Source organism: Lepus europaeus, chromosome 18 (assembly GCF_033115175.1).
Source record: "Lepus europaeus isolate LE1 chromosome 18, mLepTim1.pri, whole genome shotgun sequence".
Taxonomy (NCBI): Eukaryota; Metazoa; Chordata; class Mammalia; order Lagomorpha; family Leporidae; genus Lepus; species Lepus europaeus.
The window spans coordinates 22,874,659-22,896,673 of NC_084844.1; the positions used below are offsets into that span (position 1 = coordinate 22,874,659).

Genomic DNA, 22,015 nt, shown 5'->3' on the forward strand with positions numbered 1-22,015 from the left:
ATAAAATTTATAGAGCAGTGATTATAGTATGTACCATTGGGTTTTTTTTTTTTGTTTTTTTTTTTTTTAATGTTACTTATTTATTTGAGAGATAGAGTTAAAGACAGTGAGAGGGAGAGACAGAGAGAAAGGTCTTCCGTCCGCTGGTTCACTCTCCAAATGGCTGCAACAGCCGGAGCTGCGCCAATCTGAAGCCAGGAGCCAGGAGCTTCCTCCAGTCGCCGACGCGGGTGCGGGAGCCCAAGGACTTGGGCCATCTTGTACTGCTTTCCCAGGCCACAGCAGAGAGTTGGATTGGAAGAGGAGCAGCTGGGACTAGAACTGGCGCCCATATGGGATGCTGACACCACAGGCGGAGGATTAACCTACTGCGCCACGGTGCTGGCCCCCTATTGGGTTTTTAACTTATAGAAATAATACAGGAAATATAGATGAATGTATCAAATATACTTGAATATATAGAAATAATAACACAAAGGAGAGAGGAGGAAAAGGTGATAGTGGAACAAAATTTCTGTTTTGTAATAATTAAGTTATTTTAAAATAGATCTTGATAATTTAAGATACATATTATATAATCTGTCAGAAATCTGTAAGACCATATCTCAAAAAATACATCTGACAGGGCCAGCACTGTGGCTTAGCGGATAAAGCTGCCACCTGCAGTACTGGCATCCCATGTGGGCGCTGGTTTGAGTCCTGGCTGCTCTACTTCCAATCCAGCTCTCTGCTATGGCCTGGGAAAGCAGTAGAGGGTGGCCCAAGTCCTTAAGTCCCTGCACCCATGTGGGAGACCTGGAAGAAGCTCCTGGCTCCTGGCTTCGGATCAGCCCAGCTCCAGCCATTGCGACCATTTGGGGAGTGAACCAGTGGATGAAAGACTTCTCTCTTTCTCTTTCTCTCTCTGTGTCTGCCTCACTATAATTCTGCCTTTATATTTATTTATATAAATAAATAAATATTTTTAAAAGTACGTCTGAAAACAGATGAATTGAAACAGTATACTTCATACAAGAAAGCAGTAAACAAGAAAACGAAAGACATGAAACCAGCATAGAACATGTAGGAAAATGGGTCTCCCATGTGGATGCAGGGGTCTAAAAATCAATATAAATTCAATAATAGAATAATACTAGAGCAAAGCTTACTTTTCATATGTGGGGCCAGGTTAGGAAGCTTTTTAGGCTTTGTGACCTGTGTAATCTGTTGGAACTACTCTATTATTCTCCAGTGTCCAGTGCAGCCATAGACAGTAGATAAAACAGACATGGCTCTGTTGCAATAGGTGCTGAGGTTTGAATTCCATATAATTGTCACAGATCACAAGGTAGCATCCTTTGAGTTTTTTTCAACCATTTAAAAATGTAAAAGTCATTCTTAATTTGTTGACTGTAAAAACAGGCAGCAGGAGTGATTTAGCCCTTGGGCCATAAATTGCTGACCTCTGGAGTAAAGAACAAAAACCACATGATCATCTCAGTGTGATAGGCAGCAGCCAAAAATGGACTCCAGATAATCCCCACCTCCTGCTGCTGCTCACACCCTTGTGTAATTCTTTCCCCTAGAGAGTAAACCCTGACTAGTGATTGTTTCTAACAATAGACTCAGGAAAGGGAATGGATGTAACTCGGATGTTAGGTTACAGAAAGACTTCTGCTCTGCTCTGCTTTCATTCAGGGCTCTGACGCAGGGAAGCAAGCTGCCCTGTTAACACCTCTTTGGATAGGAATTGTGTCTCTAGCCAGTAGCCAGCAAAGAACTGAAACCTACCAAAAGCTATCAGTATGCTTGTAATTGGATCTACTGAGCTCTGCCAGCAGTCACCTCAGTAAGCTTGGAAAAAGGGTCTGAACGCAGTTAAGTTCTAAGTGGTTGCAGCATGACCTTGGTTGCAGTCTTGTGACAGACTGAGTCAGAGGCAACATACTATCCTGCCTGTATTCCTGACCCACATAAACTGAGATAGTAAATATTTGTTCTAAGATGATCAATTTGGGGATAATTTGTTTTGCAATAGTAAGTAACTAATGTGAGAGAATGTTTAAAAAAATCTTTTCAGTTTAAGGACAGGCACTTAGCAGTTAAGATTCCATTTCTCCTCTCAGAGTACCTGAGTTCGATATCTAGTATCACTTCCTGACTCCAGTTTCCTGCTGATGCAGGCCCTGGAAGGCTGCGGTGACACCTTGAAGTAACTGGGTTCCTACCACCCAGATAGGCTTGGACTGAGTTGCAGGCTCCTAGCTTTAACACAGCTCAGGCCTGGCTGTTGCAGGCATGTGAGAAGTAAACCAGTGAATGAAAGATGTGTCTGCCTTGCTTCTCTGCCTTTCAAATTAATGAATGCATAAAGGGGTTTTTTTAAAGATAAGTTTATTTTGATGCAAAAAATGGGAGAGGGGCTGGCATTGTGTAGTTGGTTAAGCCACCACCCACGATGCTGGCAACCCATGAGTACAGATTCAAGTCTCAGCTGCTCCACATCCTATCCAACCCCCTGCCAGTACACTTGGGAAAGCAACAAAGGATGGACCAAATGCTTGATCCTCTGCCACCCAGATGGAGTTCCAGGATCCTGGCTTTACCTTGATCCAGCCCTGGTAATTGTGGCCATTTGGGAAGTAAACCAACCAATGAAACATCTCTCTCTCTCTCTCTCCATCCCCCATTACTCTGCCTTTCAAATACATGAATATTTTTAGTTTTTTAAAAATCTGTGCATTTAAGGAAACTTCAAAAATTCATTCAAAAAAAGATGAATATTATGAAAAAAGTACATGCATTTCAAATATTTTACATCATAATAAATTTACATTTCAATTTTACTTCTCATGAAGTACCTTCATACATTAGTGGACACACACACAAAAAAAGCACATGGCAAAATGAATAGCCATTCATGCTAAAAATATGTAGAAGAGAATTTCCTCAACCTGATCAAAGGTATTTATGAAAAACTTATTGCTATTATCATAATAGTGAAAAAATGAATGATTTCCCCCTAAGCTCAGGAACAAGGAAAGGATATTTACCTTCTCCAGTTCTAGTCAGTATTCTGTTGGAAGATCTAACCATCCAGTAAGTTAACCACCCTCAAAAAAAAATACACACTGAGGGGATGACATTCAGTGTAGCAGGTTAAGCCATTGCTTCAGATGCCCACGTTTTTTTTTGTTTGTTTGTTTTGTTTGACAGGCAGAGTTAGACAATGAGAGAGAGACAGAGAGAAAGGTCTTCCTTCTGTTAGTTCACCCCCAAATGGCCACCACGGCTGGCACGCTGCACCAATCCAAAGCCAGGAGCCAGGTGCTTCCTCCTGGACGCGGGTGCAGGGCCCAAGCACTTGGGCCATCCTCCACTGCCTTCCCGGGCCACAGCAGAGAGCTGGACTGGAAGAGGAGCAACCGGGACTAGAACCTGGGGTGCCGGTGCCACAGGCAGAGGATTAGCCAAGTGAGCCGCAGCTCTGGCCCAGATGCCCACATTCCACATCAGAGTGCTTAGGTTAGAATCCTGGCTCCACCCTCCATCCCAGCTTCCTCCCAGTGCAAACCCTATTAGGCAACAGATGATGCCTAAAGTAATTGGGCCCCTGCAGCCCATTTAGGAATTCCCAGTTGAGATCTAACCTCCTGCCTTTGGCCTGGCCGTTGTGACTTTGGGGAGTGAGCCAGTAGTTGAAAGATCTCTCTCTCTCTAACACTTTCAGATAAATAAATAAATCTTTAACAGAAAACAACAGTTCACAATAAAATAGCAGCATATTTACAAATAAATTTCATAAAAGATCTCTATAATGAAAACCATAACATTGCTGAGAAAAAATAAAGAATATATGAATTAGTCCCTATTCATGCTTTGGAATACTTAAATACAGGTCTTGGGGTCAGTGTTGTGGCACAGTGACTTAAACCAGCTGCAATACCAGCTTCCCACACTGAAGTGCCATTTTGTATCCTGGCTGCTCTGCTTCCAATCCACCTCTCTGCTAATGCTTCTGGGAAAACTGTGAAACACGGCCCAAGTACCTGGGCCTATGCTACCCACATTGAAGACCCAGATGGAGTTCAAACTCCTGACTTTGGCCTAGCCTAGCCCAAGCTATTGCTGCCTTTTGGGGAGTAAACCAGTGTATGTAAGACCTATCCCTCTGTCACACTTTCAAATAAATAAAATCTTTTTTGGCCGGCACCGCAGCTCAATAGGCTAATCCTCCGCCTTGCGGCGCTGGCACACCGGGTTCTAGTCCCGGTTGGGGCACCGGATTCTGTCCCGGTTGCCCGTCTTCCAGGCCAGCTCCCTGCTGTGGCCCGGGAGTGCAGTGGAGGATGGCCCAAGTGCTTGGGCCATGCACCCGCAAGGGAGACTAGGAGAAGCACCTGGCTCCTGCCTTCGGATCAGCATGGTGCGCCGGCTGCAGCGCGCCAGCCGCAGCAGCCATTGGAGGGTGAACCAACGGCAAAAGGCAGATCTTTCTCTCTGTCTCTCTCTCTCACTGTCCACTCTGCCTGTCAAAAAATAAAAAAAAAAATCTTTTATAAAAGTAATTTACGGGCTTGCACTGTGGTACAGCGGGTAAATCCACCGCCTGCAATGCTGGCATCCCACATGGGTGCCAATTTGAGTCCCAGCTGCTCCACTTCTGATCCAGCTCTCTGCTATGGCCTGGGAAAGCAGTGAAAGATTGCCCAAGTCCTTGGGCCCCTGCACTCAGGTGGGAGGCCCGAAAGAAGCTCCTGGTTTCTGGCTTTGGATCGTCTCAGCCCCAGTCATTGGCAGCCATTTGGGAAGTGAACCAGCGGATAGAAGACTTTCTCTGCCTCTGCCTCTGCCTCCCTGTAACTCTGCCTTTCAAAGAAAATAAATAAATCTTAAAAAAATAAAAGTTAACTTAGAGACTTAATTCAGAACGTACAGAAAAATTAGCTCAAAATTAATCATAGACCTAAATGTAAGAGCTAAAATTACAAAACTCTTAGAAAAAAGCATAAGGAAAAAACTGTAAACCTAGAGTAATCAGAATTTTTAGTTGATACCAAGAACATGAGCTATAAGTTGATAAATTGGATTTTGTTAAAATTAAAATCCTGTATGTTTCTAAAGATAATATTAAAGGGGCTGGTGCTGTGGTATAGTGGGTAAAGCCGCTGCCTACAGTGCCAGCATCCCATATGGGTGCCGGTTCAAGTCCCGACTGCTCCACTTCCGATCCAGCTCTCTGCTATGGCCTCGGAAAGCAGTAGAAGATGGCCCAAGTCCTTGGGCCCCTGCACCCGTATGGGAAGACCCAGAGGAAGCTCCTGGCTCCTGGCTTTGGATCACAGCAGCTCCAGCCGTTGTGGCCAATTGGGGAGTGAACCAGCATATGGAAGACATCTCTCTCTCTGCCTCAGCTCACTCTATGTAACTCTGACTTTCAAATAAATAAATAAATCTTTAATAAAATAAAGATAATATTAAGAAAATGAAAATACAAGTCATAGACTGAGAAAATATTTGCAGATCATGTATCTGTTAACAAGACTTGTATCCAAAAATATTAGAGAAAGCTCTTAAAATCAATAAGACAATCCAAGTTTTAAAACTGAGCTAAAGTCTTGAGTAACATTTTATCAGACATAGGAATGGTTAATAAGCACAAGAAAAGGTTTTCTTTCTGAGATTGCAAAATAAAACCATAAGGTGATTCCACTCCATTCCCTCTAAGATGAGGAGATCAAAAAGTGGGAAGATGCAGGGGCTGACAGCTGTGGCACAGTTGACTGAGCTGCTGCTTGCAATGCTGGCATCTCATGTAGGAATGCAGGTTTCACTTTTTTTTTTTTTTTTAAGATTTATTTAATTATTTGAAAGAGTTTCGCAGAGAGAGACAGGCAGAGAGAAAGAGAAGTCTTCCATCCACTGGTTCAGGATGCAGGGCCCAAAGACTTGGGCCATCTTCTACTGCTTTCCCAGGCCATAGCAGAGAGCTGGATAGGAAGTGGAGCAGCCGGGACTTGAACTGGCGCCCACATGGGATATGGGCACCGCAGGCGGCGGCTTTACATTACACCACAGTGCCGGCCCCTGGCTACTCCGCTTTTGATCCAACTCCCTGCCAGTTTGCCTGAGAAGGCAGCATAAGATAGCCTAAATCCTTGGACCCTGCCACCTACATGGCAAACCTGGATGGAGTTTGGGGCTCCTGGCTTTAATTTTTTCCAGCTCCAGCCACTGTGACCATTTGGGAAATGAGCCAGTGGAGGAAGATATCTCTCTCATTCTCTCTGTAACTGCCTTTCAAACAAATAAATCTTTTAAAAGTGACTCTTGGGGCTGGCGCTTTGGTGCAGTGGGTTTGCGACACCAGCATCCCATTTGATCACCATTTCGAGTCCTGGCTGCTCCACTCCTATGCAGCTCCCTGCTAAAGCTTCTGGGAAAACTGCATAAGGTGGTCCAAGTGCTTGGACCCCTGTCCCTCACAATGAAGACCTGGATGGAGTGCCTGACCACAACCTGGCCCAGTCCCAGCTGTTGGCAGCCATTTGGGGAGCAAACCAGCAGATGGAAGATCTCTCACTCTCTCTGTCACTCCCTCCCTATCTGTAACTCTGCCTTTCAAATAAATTAAATAAATCTTTAAAAAAGAAATGGATCTCAGGGTCAGTATTGTGGTGTAGCAGTTAAAACTGCCACCTGCAACGCCAGCACCCCATATGGCACTAGTTATGAGACAATTGGAGAATTTAGCATAGTCTGGGTATCAGGTGATATTAAAGAATTAAAGTATTTATTAAAATGTGTAGTAAAATACTTTCAGGTATTTAATGTGTCTGAGATTTCCTTCAAAGTACTGGATCAAAAAAAAGGAGAAAAGGGAATAGATTAAAAAATTAAAATAGCAGAATATTGGTAGATGTTGAAGATGTTTAATGATAATACATTTAGTTTCTCTGTTATTCACTCTTGTGAATATTTGAAATTTTCCTTGATAAGTTAAAAAAATTAAACTGAGAACTTGACCACCCTGAAAAAAGCCTTTAAGAAATTCTTAAAGTAGATAACAGTGTTACATCACTTCTCATTTTAGCCCAATACTGGTCCATTCTCTGTATACTGTGCAAAAATCCAGTTCTTTCATTACTGGCATACAAAACATTATCTTGAATAGAGATTTAAGTGAAAGCACAAGCATCACTTCTGGCCCTTGTGTTTGACCATGTGCTAGCAGAAGGTAGCCGGCACTGATCAGCCTTGTGATTTCCCTGATTTGCAAAATGTACGTAGATCTCTTGAGCTCACATGAGTAGTATGCTTTTACTAGGTATTAACATTCACAATTATGACCAAGTACCATCTCTCCCTCATGCCAGTTTTTATACACACTATAGTTTTTATTCTCCTTTATGAATGGCCTCTGCCTCTCCCTGAATGTAAAAGGTCCTGGGGTTATAACTGCTTTGGTGGGGGAGGGAGGGAGAGGGTATGAAAGTTCTTATATACACGTACGTGTTTAATGTAAATGTTGTAAAGATATGTTCTTAATCTTGTTTATTCATTATTTTCTCCCTTTTCCATTTTTCAGTACATGTACTAGCCTTAGCAAGTTCTGTTCCAAACTCAGGCACCTTGACTTGGCTTCCTGTACATCAATAACAAACATGTCTCTAAAAGCACTGAGGTAAATTGCTTACAGTTAGCATTACTAGTAATCACAACAAATATATTCTTTTTAAAAATAACTGGTAGATAGTTAGAATTGAAATGAACTGTTTTATGGATATATTCTTTAATTCAGAATAGATTTTTTGTTTTGCCACTTGCCCAAATTCCAGCCATGTGAAGTTGTACTGATACTCAGTAGCTCTTGTGTTATAAAAATAACAGCTTTGGGTCAGGCATTGAGGTGCAACAGGTTAAACTGCCCCTTAGGATGCCTGCATCCTATACTGGAGTGCCTAGGTTTTTGTCTTACCTCCACTTCCAGTCCACCTTCCTGCTATTGCACACCTTGGGAGGCAGCAGGTAATGGCTCACAAACTTGGGTCCCTGACACTCACATGGGACACCCAGATGGAATTCCATCTCCTGGTTTCAGACCAACCCAGCCCTGGCTGTTAACAGGCATTTGGGAAGTGAACTAGTGGATGGAAACTCTTTCCCACTGTCTGTATACATCTCTCTGCCCTTCAAATAAGTGAAAATAAATAAGTAAACATTAAAAATGACATAATAGTTTCATGTGGTTCAACTTCGTGTATGTGTATATACATATATATGATATGTTTAAATATTTATGTGTATATATACATATATGTTTTAAAGTTCCTGAACTTTTAAAATCAATAAAGGTTAATTATTGTATTTGTATATTTTTTAAAGAATGTTACAGAAGATTTATCTTAAAAGGAGAAGAAAATGTTCTCTTTGGGAATTTATTTTTTAACCAGCCATTTGTAAATGATTATTGTCCCATATAATGGTTACATTTATGTGTAGTAAGAATTTATTAAAAGAAACAGATTTTAGTTGAATATAATCTAAAACTGTGTCTTCCTTTAGACCTTCCACGTGAACATTGGCCACATGTGTATCTAAGACTGTTTACCATGTAGGATAATAAAATAACATTTATCACTTATAAGATTTTTCACATAAGTGACCTCATTTATTCGAAAGCCTTGTGATATAGATAGGAAATTTTACAGATAAGAAAATCTAAAAAGTTGTTGAGACCAGGTACTGTGATGCAACCATGAAATGTAACTGAATAAGATATTGTGGCTTCCCTTAAGTTGGGAGAAAAAAAAAAACTACCGAGCATGTATCACCTGACCGCGTCGTAAATGCCAGTATAGCAGTGAGTACAGCATAGAAAGGGCCGCAGCAGCAGCCGTCTTTGAAGTCAGACAATAATGTTGAGTGAATTTGATCTTAGGTCTGGCTTTGTTTTCAGAGTCTTTTTTTTGCAGCTAGGAATATTTAAACCAGTGTATGCAAAGTTTTCCAAAGAATATCATAGAAAGCTTCAGATTCAACCATAGTCTAAGTGTGAAACTAACTGATGAGAACAGAAAGGATTATAGCTGAAGCTAGGATTTTAAAGGCAGAGGCTGAACACCAGGTATCCTAAATTCGGCCTACAGAAACAGTACTTTTAAAATAATGCAGATAAAAGACACATGATATCTTTGTAATTTTTAAAATAAAAGTATAATCTTATTATTGCTTTGATCCTAATAGATTTACTAAATGGAAAGTCTGGGTTTGAATGAACTCTTCATTATTTGGAAACTTGAACAAGTCACCCAATTTCCATTTCCTTTGCTAATGAGTCCTAAATGGGCACCACAGCACTGATAAATCAACCTTTTTTTTTCCCCCCTTTGGCTATGGGAATACCTGCTTTCTAAATCTTTGTTAAGCAAATGTGTGTATTCTTCTGAGAGACAATGGGAACATATTCGTTCCTTGACTTAGTAGCCAAAAATAAAACTTCAGTGCCTTTGGAATTGGATGTGTTGATATGTTATGTCTAATTTGTTTTATCCTAAGTGAGGGATGTCCGCTGTTGGAGCAGTTGAACATTTCCTGGTGTGACCAAGTAACCAAGGATGGCATTCAAGCTCTAGTGAGAGGCTGTGGGGGCCTCAAGGCCTTATTCTTGAAAGGCTGCACACAGGTAATATTCCAGATAGTGCTTGTGAAAATCAGAGGAACCATGGGATCTTTATAGGCAACCCCAAGGTGTTTGTCTTGAAGGATATGTTAGTTGTGTGTATTCCTGACCAGAGAAACATGCTTACAAAAAATTAAAGTGCTTTCTTTAGAAGAAAAGAATTAAAAAAATTAATATCTGACTAAAGATAAATTTGGATAGAGCAAAGTAGAGAGATAAGATTATACTGAAGAGGCCGGCGCCGTGGCTCAACAGGCTAATCCTCCGCCTTGCGGCGCCGGCACACCGGGTTCTAGTCCCGGTCGGGGCACCGATCCTGTCCCGGTTGCCCCTCTTCCAGGCCAGCTCTCTGCTGTGGCTAGGGAGTGCAGTGGAGGATGGCCCAAGTCCTTGGGTCCTGCACCCCATGGGAGACCAGGATAAGCACCTGGCTCCTGCCATCGGAACAGCGCGGTGCGCCGGCCGCAGCGCGCTACCGCGGCGGCCATTGGAGGGTGAACCAACGGCAAAAGGAAGACCTTTTTCTCTGTCTCTCTCTCTCACTGTCCACTCTGCCTGTCAAAAAAAAAAAAAAAAAAAAAAAAAAAGATTATACTGAAGATACACTTAGGCAAGGATTTTTCATGTAGCTTTTTTTCTGTACAGAAAAGAAAACCTGCCATATTGTCACTGCCTGGTTCTTTGAACTGTATAGGCGAAGAAGGCAATTTTAGAAATTCCACTTGCTTAACCACCTAGAGTTTTCTTAGGTGTGCAAAGGGTACAGCAACCTGCATTTTATACCGATAATACCTATTTCCTGCCAGTCACGTAACAAATTCAACATATGTTGTCATTAAAAATTTCACTGTCTCAGTGTTTTATTGTGAAAAAAGGTATTAGCCAGATGGCATTTTGAAAAATACAATCAAGAATGAATTTAGGGTTGGGCATTTCACACTGTGGTTAAGCTGCCACTTGGAGCGCCTCCATCAGAGTGCCCGGGTTCACTATGGCTGCACTTCCAATTCAAGCTTCCTGCCAATGCGTACCCTTGGCGGGCAGCAGGTGATGACTCAAGTAGTCAAGTTCCTGCCACCTACATGGAAGACCTAGATTGACTTCCTGGCTTCCAGCTTCAGTATAGCCAGCCCCAGCCACTGCAGACATTTTGGGAAGTGAACCAGTGCATGAGAGCTCTAACTCTGTTATTCTGTCTCTGACTCACTCTCTCTCTCTCTCTCTCTCTCTCTCTCTTCCTCTCTCTTCCTCCCTCCCTCCCTCCCTCCCTCTCCCTATCCCCCACCTCAAATTAAGACAAAAAAATGTGACTGACAAAATGAAGTCAGCCTCTTATTTTTTTAAAGGTAATGTTTTAATTTTAAAATTGTTATTTATTTTCATTTGAAAGAGGGAAAGAGATCATCCACTGGTTCACTCCCCCAAATGCCTGCTACAGCCAGTTCAAGGCCAAGCCAAAGCCAGGAGCCCCAGAACTCAGTTCAGGTCTCACATGTGTGTCTGGAATCCCAGTACCTGAACCATCACCTGCTGCCTCCCAGGCTGCACACACCCTCAGCAGTAAGCTGGAATTGGAAGCGGAGCTGAGACTCAGATCCAGGCACTGCTATTATAGGAAGCAGGCATCGCAAGTGGTGTCTTAACTGCTGCATCAAACAGCTGTCTCTTACTGGTGATTGCTGATACCTTGGATTGCACTAACATGCCATCATTCTCTCACTCTGATGAGAGAGAGTCCTTTATTTGAAACAGCTTCAGATGTAAGACTGCCTTACAACAACAGCTTGAGTTTCTGGTTATTTATGGAACCCTGAAAAATATTGATGTGACTATATCATTATAATCAGTGACTTCCATCTGTTCTCAGCACTGTAAGCATGACACTGATCTTCCAGCAGCAAATAAATACTGTGGATTCTTTTTTGGCTGCTTCTCTTGAATCTTTATTTATAAAAAGTTTTTATGTTGTGGCATAGCGGGTTAAGCCATGGCCTACAATACCACCATCCCATATGGACACTGGTTCCTTTCCCAGCTATTCCACTTCTGATCCAACTCCCTGCTGATGGGCCTGGGAAAGCATCAGAAGATGGCCCAAGTACTTGGGCTCCTGACTCCCACACAGGAGACCCAGATGAAACTCTGGACTTTTGGCTTCATCCTGGCCCAGCCCTGGTGGTTGCAGCCATTTGGGGAATGAACCAGTGGATAGAAGATCTCTGTCTCTCCCTCCCTCTAACTCTGCCTTTCAAATAGATAATCTGTTTTTTTTTTTAAGGCTTTATGGGGAGTAGAAATATAAAAAATTTTTTTTATCATCCCACAGCAAAATACTGTGAGATATGTTTATCAAATGTAAAATTCATAAAGAGTAAGCAGTGTTTCTTTTTTTCAATTTGGCGATGGTATGAACTTGATGTAGTCAAAACTGATAAAAATACCAATAACCCTACTAATAATAAGAACCATTCATTTTGGTGATCATGTAAACTTGATGTCAGAACTGGTGAGAAAAAAAATATCTCTAACCCTACTAATTAAAGGAATCCTGTTCTGTGGTCATAGTTCATTGTTTCTGGTTTGTTGTTCCTTTGAAACTTAATTAGCTATGTTTAGAATGTACTGATGAATGTGTATATTCTTAAATCTTTCTCCTTTGAAACAAAGTTTATAATCATTTTTTCTCTTTTTAAAATCTTTCTAGCTAGAAGATGAAGCTCTGAAGTACATAGGTGCACACTGTCCTGAACTGGTGACCTTGAACTTGCAGACTTGCTTAGTAAGCATCTTCCCACAACTCTTCTGTATTAGTGATATTACAGTAACAGTTTCAGTCATCAAGGCCAGTGGTTTTTGTACTACAACCTAAGTGACACAGTAGACACACAGATAACTGTATGCTTTACAGTACTCCTTAGGGAGTATCCTACGGCTTTGCCATAGATATGAGGGTAGCTTTTGCAGAATTCCAGATGAGCTAACAGTAACTCCACACCTTTTTTATCTGCTTAAGAAAACTGATTTTTAAAAAAGTATTCACAAAGTTTAATACTTAAAATTGCAGTTGTACTTTATAACCTGTTGAAGTATGCCTGTGGGTCACATCTGTGGAGAACTACTGATCTAAAAGATGTCAAAGAATGTGTACCCTTGAAATAATTTTCCAGTGGTGTTTGCTTTTAACATTTCTGCTTGTTCCGTCTTTCAGCTCTTGTGTCTGCCCCAAAACCCCTGAATTTTACTCAGATAATTTTCTGAAACTATACCAAGGCTGAACATTGATAGTACACCTTGAGCTCTTTTTCCCTCTTAACCTTAAAAATTACATATGCATGTTGTCTTGGAATGAAAACCCCTGCTAGTAGAGAAAAAAAAGTTAATGGAGGTTTTCCTTGTTCTGGCTAATAAGCCTTTTGCTTTTACACTCTGCCCTTGTTTGATCACCAGTTTGAGCACCTGTTGTGTGTTTAGTTTGAAGGTGACCCATGAAGTGCCACGTTTTGTGCAGTCTGTCCTTCCAGCCATTGAGGAAGGAGTGATAACAGTCTACTTAGGAAGTGCTGGGAAACTGAGTCACAAGGATGCTTTACTTTCCTCTTTAATCCTGACCATCCTCCTTGATGATTCTGATTGCCTTAGTTGATGACTGGAATTTGCCTAACTGCATTTATGAGACAGAAATGTTTACCTTGAGAGAATAAGTATCACTGTTATGAACATGAAATCATCATTTTGGAGTGACCAAAAAATTATTCTTGGGCAGCTTCAAATGAGCTGTATCTGTATACATGTGTTAAATACATGTGTTTTCATGTCATCTGCCCTCCAGCAGGCAGGAATCCATTAGTAAGCATAACGAACCAGTTCCATCACGTGTGTGTTTTATTGCTTTTCTTCACCCATGTCTTGATTCAAGGGTTCCCCCTGCAACGTGATGAAATGGTTCTCAGCATTTATGAGACTTCATGTTTGGCCCAAAACTATTGAAAGAGCTAAAATATGTTCTTGATTCATTTACTTTTTTTTGCTGTTTTAAAAACAAAAGCTTAGTGAATTTTACTCTTTTTTAAGATTTAAAGTATTATTAATATGATTTTCTTTGTCCATATTCTCAGTACTCCCTAATAGGTTTTAAAACATGAAGGAAAGGACAGCACAGCCCTACAATACTTCTCTCTGGTTGTATGGTAGCAGTTCCACTACTGGAACAGGCCTGCTACATCTGCCTATTTATGGCTCCCCGCTTCCTCCATATATCTCACCCGTCCTTGTCAGTAGTAATGGCACATCACATTTGTATGGCACATTTTTAGGTACTGCCACTTGTGCACAACCTCATTATTTTATCCTCATGGCAAATCATGTATCTCCCTTAGCATTCCATTGTTTATCTGTATATATTTTGGTTGCACAATAATAATGGAAGCGTGTTGAATTAAGCAAAGGTATTGAAAACTTCTTGTTTTTTGTTTGTGTGTTTATTTGTCCTAGCAACTTGGGAATACTGCTTGATTAACAGAAATGTCAGGAGAGCTTTATTTTAAACCTGCAGAAAGTTAGTGAATCTGACGAATTGGAAGTATTGATACTGTCTGCCATTATGATGTTTATGTGTAACATCTCTCTCTCTCTCTTTTTTTTTTTTTTTAATATCTAATATCCTTGAGTGTGTGTTCTAGGTTTTAAAATCATTTAATTGAAACTACACTGTGACACACCTATGCTATTCCTTGTCTCATTAGGCTAAAAGGATCCCATGACAGTTTCTTCCCTTTATACCAAAAATGAGCACAGATTCTCTTGCAAATTAAATCAAAAAGACCTGGAAGAAAGGAAAAGTATGTTTGTTTTCTTTTAGGTTTGTTTTATGATTAATATTAAACCTGCCTTGATTTCTTTTTGGTGCTTATTCACAGAGGTATCATTTTTTTTCTTTTTCTTCTGCTGTGTTACTAATACTTGTGGATTTATTTGGTTTGCTCTTGTTTTTTAGCAAATCACAGATGAAGGTCTCATCACCATATGCAGAGGGTGCCATAAGTTACAGTCCCTCTGCGCCTCTGGCTGCTCCAACATCACAGATGCCATTCTGAGTGCTCTAGGTCAGAACTGCCCACGGCTTAGGTAAGCATTTCTCGTTTAGCTGGAAAATCAAGGAAAAGGAACAAAAGCTTCCTTCACCTACCTACCTACCTACCTTCCTTCCTTCCTCTCTTTCTTCCTCTCTTTCTTCCTTCCTTCCTCTCTTTCTTCCTTCCTTCCTCTCTTCCTTCCTTCCTTCCTTTCTTTCTCTCTCTTTCTTTCTTTCTCTCTCTCTCTTTCTCTTTCTCTCTCTTTCTTTCTCTCTTTCTCTCTTTCTTTCTCTCTTTCTTTCTGTTTGAAACTTTGAATTTTGAGGTAGACACTACCCTTTCAGGTGCCCACCGTCTTGTTTTGTACCTCACTGGATTAAATGTAATTGGTGGCATGAACCAAGGAGTAATAGTCCCTGTATTCTGCTTGCTGTCCATCCCAGAAAAAAAAATAAATCAACATTTTACTTCATTACCTGAGGAAAGAATAAAAGCATTTTTTTCTTAATGCTTTTATATAATTCCTTTCTCAAAAGAAGTTTTTAGAGGCCCACCCTGAGGTCATTTATCTCATAGGAATGATGTCAGGTACATAGCCAGAAGTACTGAAGAAGAAAAGCAGCCCTGTGGAGGACCTCTCTTGTTCTTTTGCTGCAGACAGCCTGTGACTCCTCCTGTGCCTGAAAAGGGGGTTGGCTGAATTTTACTAAGAATTTTATGTTAAAATGCATGCGATATCAAACCCATATTGGTTATGTATGAGCACACAGCATGCCATTTTATAATAAGTAGGGATGATTCCCATGTATCTTTTTTTGTCTTTTAAAATAAAACATATAGTACTTATTATAAGATAGACATTGTGGCCGGCGCCATGACTCACTAGGCTAATCCTCCGCCTTGCGGCGCCGACACACCGGGTTCTAGTCCCGGCCGGGGCACCGGATTCTATCCCGGTTGCCCCTCTTCCAGGCCAGCTCTCTGCTGTGGCCCAGGAGTGCAGTGGAGGATGGCCCAAGTTCTTGGGCCCTGCACCCCATGGGAGACCAGGATAAGTACCTGGCTCCTGCCATCGGATCAGAGCGGTGCGCTGGCCGCAGCGGCTGTTGGAGGGTGAACCAACGGCAAAGGAAGACCTTTCTCTCTGTCTCTCTCTCTCTCACTGTCCACTCTGCCTGTCCAAAAAAAAAAAAGAATTAAAAAAAAAAAAGATAGACATTGTTTTAGCAAAATTCCTCAAGAGATCATAAACTTGTTAGTCAAAACTAGTAATATTAGAAGCCTAGAGTAGACTACTTTTCAGGAGTTAGGGTAGTAACCAAACCTCTCTCTGGAAGTATTTCACATTACTTTTTCTGTTTTAAAGAAAATAGCCTTCAGCTCCACCCTCCTGTGGAGCTCAGTGTGTGTTAGAATGGAAGGACTCTCAGATGTGATACTTAAAAGTTGTGCCTCAATCAGATCACACTCTCCCATTAGCTAAGACCTTGATTTCTAATTGATGTTCTGTTAATGATGATATATATTAGCGGTAGTTTTTTCGACTTGGACAGTAAGGAATTGGTAAGCAAACATGTAAATGTTCTTTGATTTCTGTTGTATGGAGGTCACCAGACTTTTCACAGAAAGGAACTACTTTTGATTTCTCAGTCCTATGGTTGGCATTTAAATTTGTGGGAAGCAGTTACCGAATAGGAGAGTGACTGCCAGCTCAGCCCCTCTGCTAGGCCTCCCTGGGAGCCTGTGGGAGGAGGCAGGAAGCTTTCCTAAGTGTGAAATTTCATATTTGGGACAGGCCTGTAATTAGCATTCCCTTCATCACATTGCTAAGAAGCTACCTAAATCTGAGTGAACCTACTTGTAAAATAAGGAAAGAAAATAATTTACTTCAGCAACAGATTAACCTAAACAGAGCATTTATCTCAATTTCCTTTGTTTTCTAGGAGCAGGCTGCCCTCTGGGGGTAAGCAGTATGCCATCAAGAAGGCTTTTAATGCATTTCATGCATTTTGGCATTAACTACAAACTTCAGTTTTATTCTTCTGTGTTCTCTGATTACATCACCCTGAAGTGTGGTATTTGCAGGACCACTTTATGATAACTCCATGAAAATGAATGGCAAGATCTATATGCAGGCTTGCTTGAAGCTGTTGCTGTCACTCTGTACTACAAAGTCCTTAGAGAACAGGAGATTCTTTTCTTAAATTCTTGCTGTTTTAATAAACACAGTTTTCAGGGACCATGCACTTGAATTACACTTTGTTTTTTTCTTAACAGAATATTAGAAGTGGCAAGATGCTCACAGTTAACAGATGTGGGCTTCACCACTCTGGCTAGAGTAAGTATTTTTTCAAGTTTCATAGGTTTCCATAGGTTTTGTTTGGAACTTTTATTTCGGAAGACTGAGCAGCAGCAGAAGTGGAGAATCTGGGAGTAGAATCTGGGAGGTGCTCTGTGGCTGGTGTTTCTGCACGTTCTCATACTGCAGCCACAGATGCGCTGACACTGGTAAGAACACAGACTGTTCTGGAAATGCAGACATGCACTGCAGAATCTGATGGGCACTCCTGATTCTTTGATTTTCCAAAACAGGGGTCTTGACAGAAAGTTCAGCTAAGTAGAGACTTCCTTATGCTTTGTAAAAGAAACGTAACTTGCTTAGATGGTATGTAGCTGGTGGATGAAAGTACTGTGGAAAGAAACAGGTGAATCTGGTTTTTAAACAGAGAGGTTTAAGAGATTTTCTGTATTCTCCTGAAGATCTTAACACTTGGAATGATTTTATAAATCACTATGTGATAATACTATTTAAAATTGCAGTGACTTTAGGAGGGTCATTTGCTTTCAGGTGGGTTGCTGGAGTACTAATTGGGTCAAGGCACGTGCCATAACTGAAGGAGGACAAAAAGCTTGCTTGCCTTTCTTCCAAAGAAACAGTTTTCATTAAATTATTTATAATTGAAAGGACCTCTGATTAGCCCAGTATTAATGTTTAGAAAATTTAGTCCCTTGTTCTTAGGAATTTATGGACTTTAAATATGAAATAATTGAGAAATTTCACTGTAATCAAATCCTTCTAAAATGTGAAGTTAGTGGCAAAAGATAGAAGGTGACTTGAGAATGACACCAGCTCTGAAACACTAAAATCTCCTCAGTATATTTAATACTACCTCATTTTTTCTGGCTCTGAAGTTTTCTCTTGTTTTAAATGTTTATTGCATAATGTTTGTAATGTCTTTGTAGAATTGTCATGAACTTGAAAAGATGGACCTGGAAGAGTGTGTTCAGGTAAGATTGTAGATTTTTTTTAAAGATTTATTTATTTATTTGAAAGGCAGAATTACACAGAGAGAGAAAGAGAGGCAGAGAGAGAGAGAGTCTCCCATCTGCTAGTTCACTCACTAGTTGGCCAGAGCAGCAGGAGCTGCGCCAATCAGGAGCCAGGAGCTTCTTCCGGGTCTCCCACGTGGGTACAGGGGCCCAAGGACTTGAGCCATCTTATACTGCTTTCCCAGGCCATAGCAGAGAGCTGGATTGGAAGTGGAGCAGCCAGGACTTGAACCGGGGCCCATATGGGATGCCAGCACTGCAGGCGGCGGCCTTACCTGCTACGCCACAGCACCGGCCCCAAGATTGTAGATTTTTATTCACAAATACAGTATAGTAGAAAGTTACATAATACATGCACTTCAGAATTTCACTTTCCTACCCTAGAACAGGATGCTAGTGCCTGGCAGCACTGCTGATTCTCCCTTTAGTGAGATTCTTCCAGGCATACCAGGTAGAGGTGCATGTACTGAAGAACCGTGAAAATACATACCATCAGTTCGTTACCCTTAGAGATGAAGGTCAGCCAAGCTTCAGACCATGAATCTGCCTTCAGAGAGATCATAAAAAAACACTTCAAGCCCCATCACACTGATCTATAGCCCTATCATTTTTTAGCTTAACGGAACCCTGAAAACCTGATTGTATTGTACTCTAACCCACTGACTTCCTTATGAACAATTTATTTTCTTAAAATTTAAGAGCTTTGGGATTATTAATTGACTGAGGAGAAATTTTGAAAGGGGAACTCCAAAAAAGAAGATAGAGTAATGAATTTTTTAATAGTAAAAATAGAGAAGATACTTATAACCGTAAAGAGCATCTTTTAAAATTTCTTACTATCCAGATACTACTTAACAGCTGTTAATTCTTACTAAACTAAAACTTGTTCACATGAGTTTTATCTTATTCACGCCTGAATGTCTTCCGTGTCCTTTCCAGTGTTGATCTGGAATGGGCGTGCCTGGCCGCTCCACTCCCTCTCTCTGCCATTTCTCAGCCCCTCTGAAGCTGTGTGTAGTGAAAATCATAGCATCTCAGCTGGAGAGGCATTTGGAAAGAAGCACTATGTGCTTTCACTCAGATAACTGAAAGGCTGATCCCTCAGTGATCCTAACTGAACCGATTCCAGCAGCCTGTCTACCAGCCTTGGGAAAATAGCCAGCCCCGAAGTCATCAGTCCTGAGTTGGGTCATTTATAAAAATTGGGCCAAATGTCTAAAAATTCATAGACGATTTGACATCAATTTTTTTCATGGAGCACTGTCTTCTGATCCTTTTCTGTGATGGTTCTAAGAAGGTAGGACTAAATCCCATCCAGTGGTTGGAAGTTCCAAGGGGAAAGAATCTTATTTATTTCAAAAAACAAAACAGAATTTTGGACAAAGTTGTCCAAAGACAAAGACTAGAGATGACCATCTGTGGTCAAACCCAGCCTGGTGGGTTCTTTAAGAACAGATTCAGATAGCACTTGATATTTAAACTTTTAAGATTCTATTATTGAATAATGTAGATTATCAGAATGTCTAGACTAAAAGTGTAGTCAACAGTGAGGTATGGCCCATGATTTTATTTGGAATTAAACCTAAAGTAAACTTACGGTTTCTTTCAGATAACAGATAGCACATTAATCCAACTTTCCATACACTGTCCTCGACTTCAAGTATTGGTGAGTTTGACTTTCAGAGTTTCATGTTTATTGGATTCAGTCAAAACCCAATGCTACAGTTGAAAAAGGAACCCCACTCTTACTTTTCCTCTTGTCTGGCTACCATTTGGGAAAAGGATGTGTCTCCAAATTGCCAGCTGATAAAGGGCCAAGGAAGGACCTGAGTGAAGAGGGAAACCAGGAGGAAGTATCTACGCCTAGAGGTTGTAAGGTGATGTGGAGAGTTCTCTCTCCCAGGTGGATTATGCTCTAACCTGAATGGTGTTAAATTGTCAGAGATCCAGGGGGTGAGATGGCCCAAAATACAATGTGCTTCATCTTGGGACTAAGTATTCTTTTCTTTTTTTAAGTTTTATTTATTTGTTTGAAAGGCTTGGAGAGAAAGATTTTCTATCTGCTGGTTCCTCTCCAAATGGCTACAACAGTCGGGGCTGGGCCAGGCTTAAGGCCAGGAGACAGGAACTCCATCCAAGTCTTCCATGTGGGTGGCAGGAACTCAGGTACTTAAACCATCATCCACTCCTTTCCCAGGCACATTATTAGCAGGGAGCTGGATTGGAAGTGGGGTAGCCAAGACTCAACCAGCATTCTGATACAGGATGTCGGCATCCCAAGCAGCAGCTTAGTGCTCTGAGCCATAGTACCTTCCCCGAAATGTTCTTATAAACAGAACTGGACAAGACCTTTCTGGGGGAGTTTTTTGTGCTACCTTCAGTGATGCTATAGGAAGGAATTCTAGTTGACTGTTCTGTATCCAGGCTCATTTTCAATGTGTTTGGTGACATGGTACTGTCCAAAATGGGATCAAGGATTCTGAGTTTCCCGGAACTAGGGCTTTAAGGAACATTGATGAAGAGGTTATGTTGAAGAGGTGTTCACACATGATATCCATAAAAATCATCTTCAGTTAATTGTTAGGGCCTGCCCCTGTACCATATAACAAATATTTAGTTAAAATTTGAGAAAATCTTTTTTTTTACATTATTTATTTCAGAGGTAGAGATAGGCAAGACATGTGAGCTCCCATCTGCTGTTTCACTCCCCAAATACCCACCATGGCCAGGCTGTGATCTAGGCTGGGGCCAGTAGACAGAATCACAGTCCATGTCTCCTAGATGGGTGGCAAGAACCCAGTTACATGAGCCTTCCAGGGTCTGCAGTGTTGCAGAGCTGGAGTGAGGAACCAGAGCCAGGAGTCACGCCTAGATACTCATTGTGGAATAGGATGTGCAGACATCTTGACCACAAGACTCAGCACCTGCTCCCAAAATGCCAGGAAATTTGTTTCTGTAAAAAGCTTGATCCTGACTCGTCCTTGCAGAGAAGAAAAGTATTAATTTGGGGAGGGCAGAATTTTCATAGTTGTCTTATCTGTGAACTAGTCATTTCGTGCATTCACAAACTGTATTTAGAATCATGCACAGAAACATGAGTCGTTGATTGCCAAAAGCAGAATCCAGCAACTCTGATTTGCTTTCTTTGTTTCACCATGTGGATCTAGTAACAGCTCTGTGTTCATTAAAATCACACCAGAGACCCTAGCTAGAGGAGTGCCAAAAGACATTTCAACGTCTTTCCTTGTTCTGTTTGGCTACAGAGTCTGTCTCACTGTGAGCTGATCACAGATGATGGAATCCGTCACCTGGGGAATGGGGCCTGTGCCCATGACCAGCTGGAGGTGATTGAGCTGGACAACTGCCCGCTAATCACAGATGCATCCCTGGAGCACTTGAAGAGCTGTCACAGCCTTGAACGGATAGAACTCTATGACTGCCAGCAGATCTCTCGGGCTGGAATCAAGAGACTCAGGGTAAAGATGGCCCATCACCCTCCGGCTCTGGTGTTCTCAGCACCCTTTCTTTTCCTTTTTTTATTTTCAGATTTAGATTCCTGTGATTTTTTTTTTTTAATGTTTACTTGGACATTTAGCAAGGAGAAGAAGAGGGAGTGGAAATCGAAGGGTAGATAGTTTTTATCTGTCATTGCAGATGGATATTTAGTTGGAAAGCACCCACTAAAGGAAAGAAAAGTAGGTCTTCTCCCAGCAGAGCTTCTCCAGTAGTGTCCAGGGTTAATAACATCCCCAGAGTCAATACAACAACAACAAAAACCCACACATTCCAGATTTCGTTTCCAAGAAAAGAAAGGAATAACAAAATATTCAGTTAAATGGTATTTTAAAATTTAATTTGTATTTCCTTTTTACATAAAATCCTCTTCCTAGAGGTTCTTGTTTAAGACTACAGATGAATCAAATAGATTTTTACCTTTTCTTTTGGCACCATC

The 22,015-nt window shown here is 41.2% G+C and overlaps 1 protein-coding gene across 3 annotated transcripts in view; it reads left to right on the forward strand.

Annotated features, from left to right (window-relative positions):
* Positions 1-22,015, forward strand: part of FBXL20 (F-box and leucine rich repeat protein 20) — a 113,614-nt gene that overhangs the window by 83,783 nt on the left and 7,816 nt on the right. For all 3 annotated transcript variants that reach the window (XM_062175458.1, XM_062175459.1, XM_062175460.1), the window contains 8 exons: positions 7,568-7,663; positions 9,538-9,664; positions 12,366-12,440; positions 14,655-14,785; positions 17,011-17,071; positions 17,977-18,021; positions 19,673-19,729; positions 21,327-21,539. In XM_062175458.1, the coding sequence (XP_062031442.1) occupies positions 7,568-7,663; positions 9,538-9,664; positions 12,366-12,440; positions 14,655-14,785; positions 17,011-17,071; positions 17,977-18,021; positions 19,673-19,729; positions 21,327-21,539 (805 nt within the window). The remainder of the gene's footprint in view (positions 1-7,567; positions 7,664-9,537; positions 9,665-12,365; positions 12,441-14,654; positions 14,786-17,010; positions 17,072-17,976; positions 18,022-19,672; positions 19,730-21,326; positions 21,540-22,015) is intronic.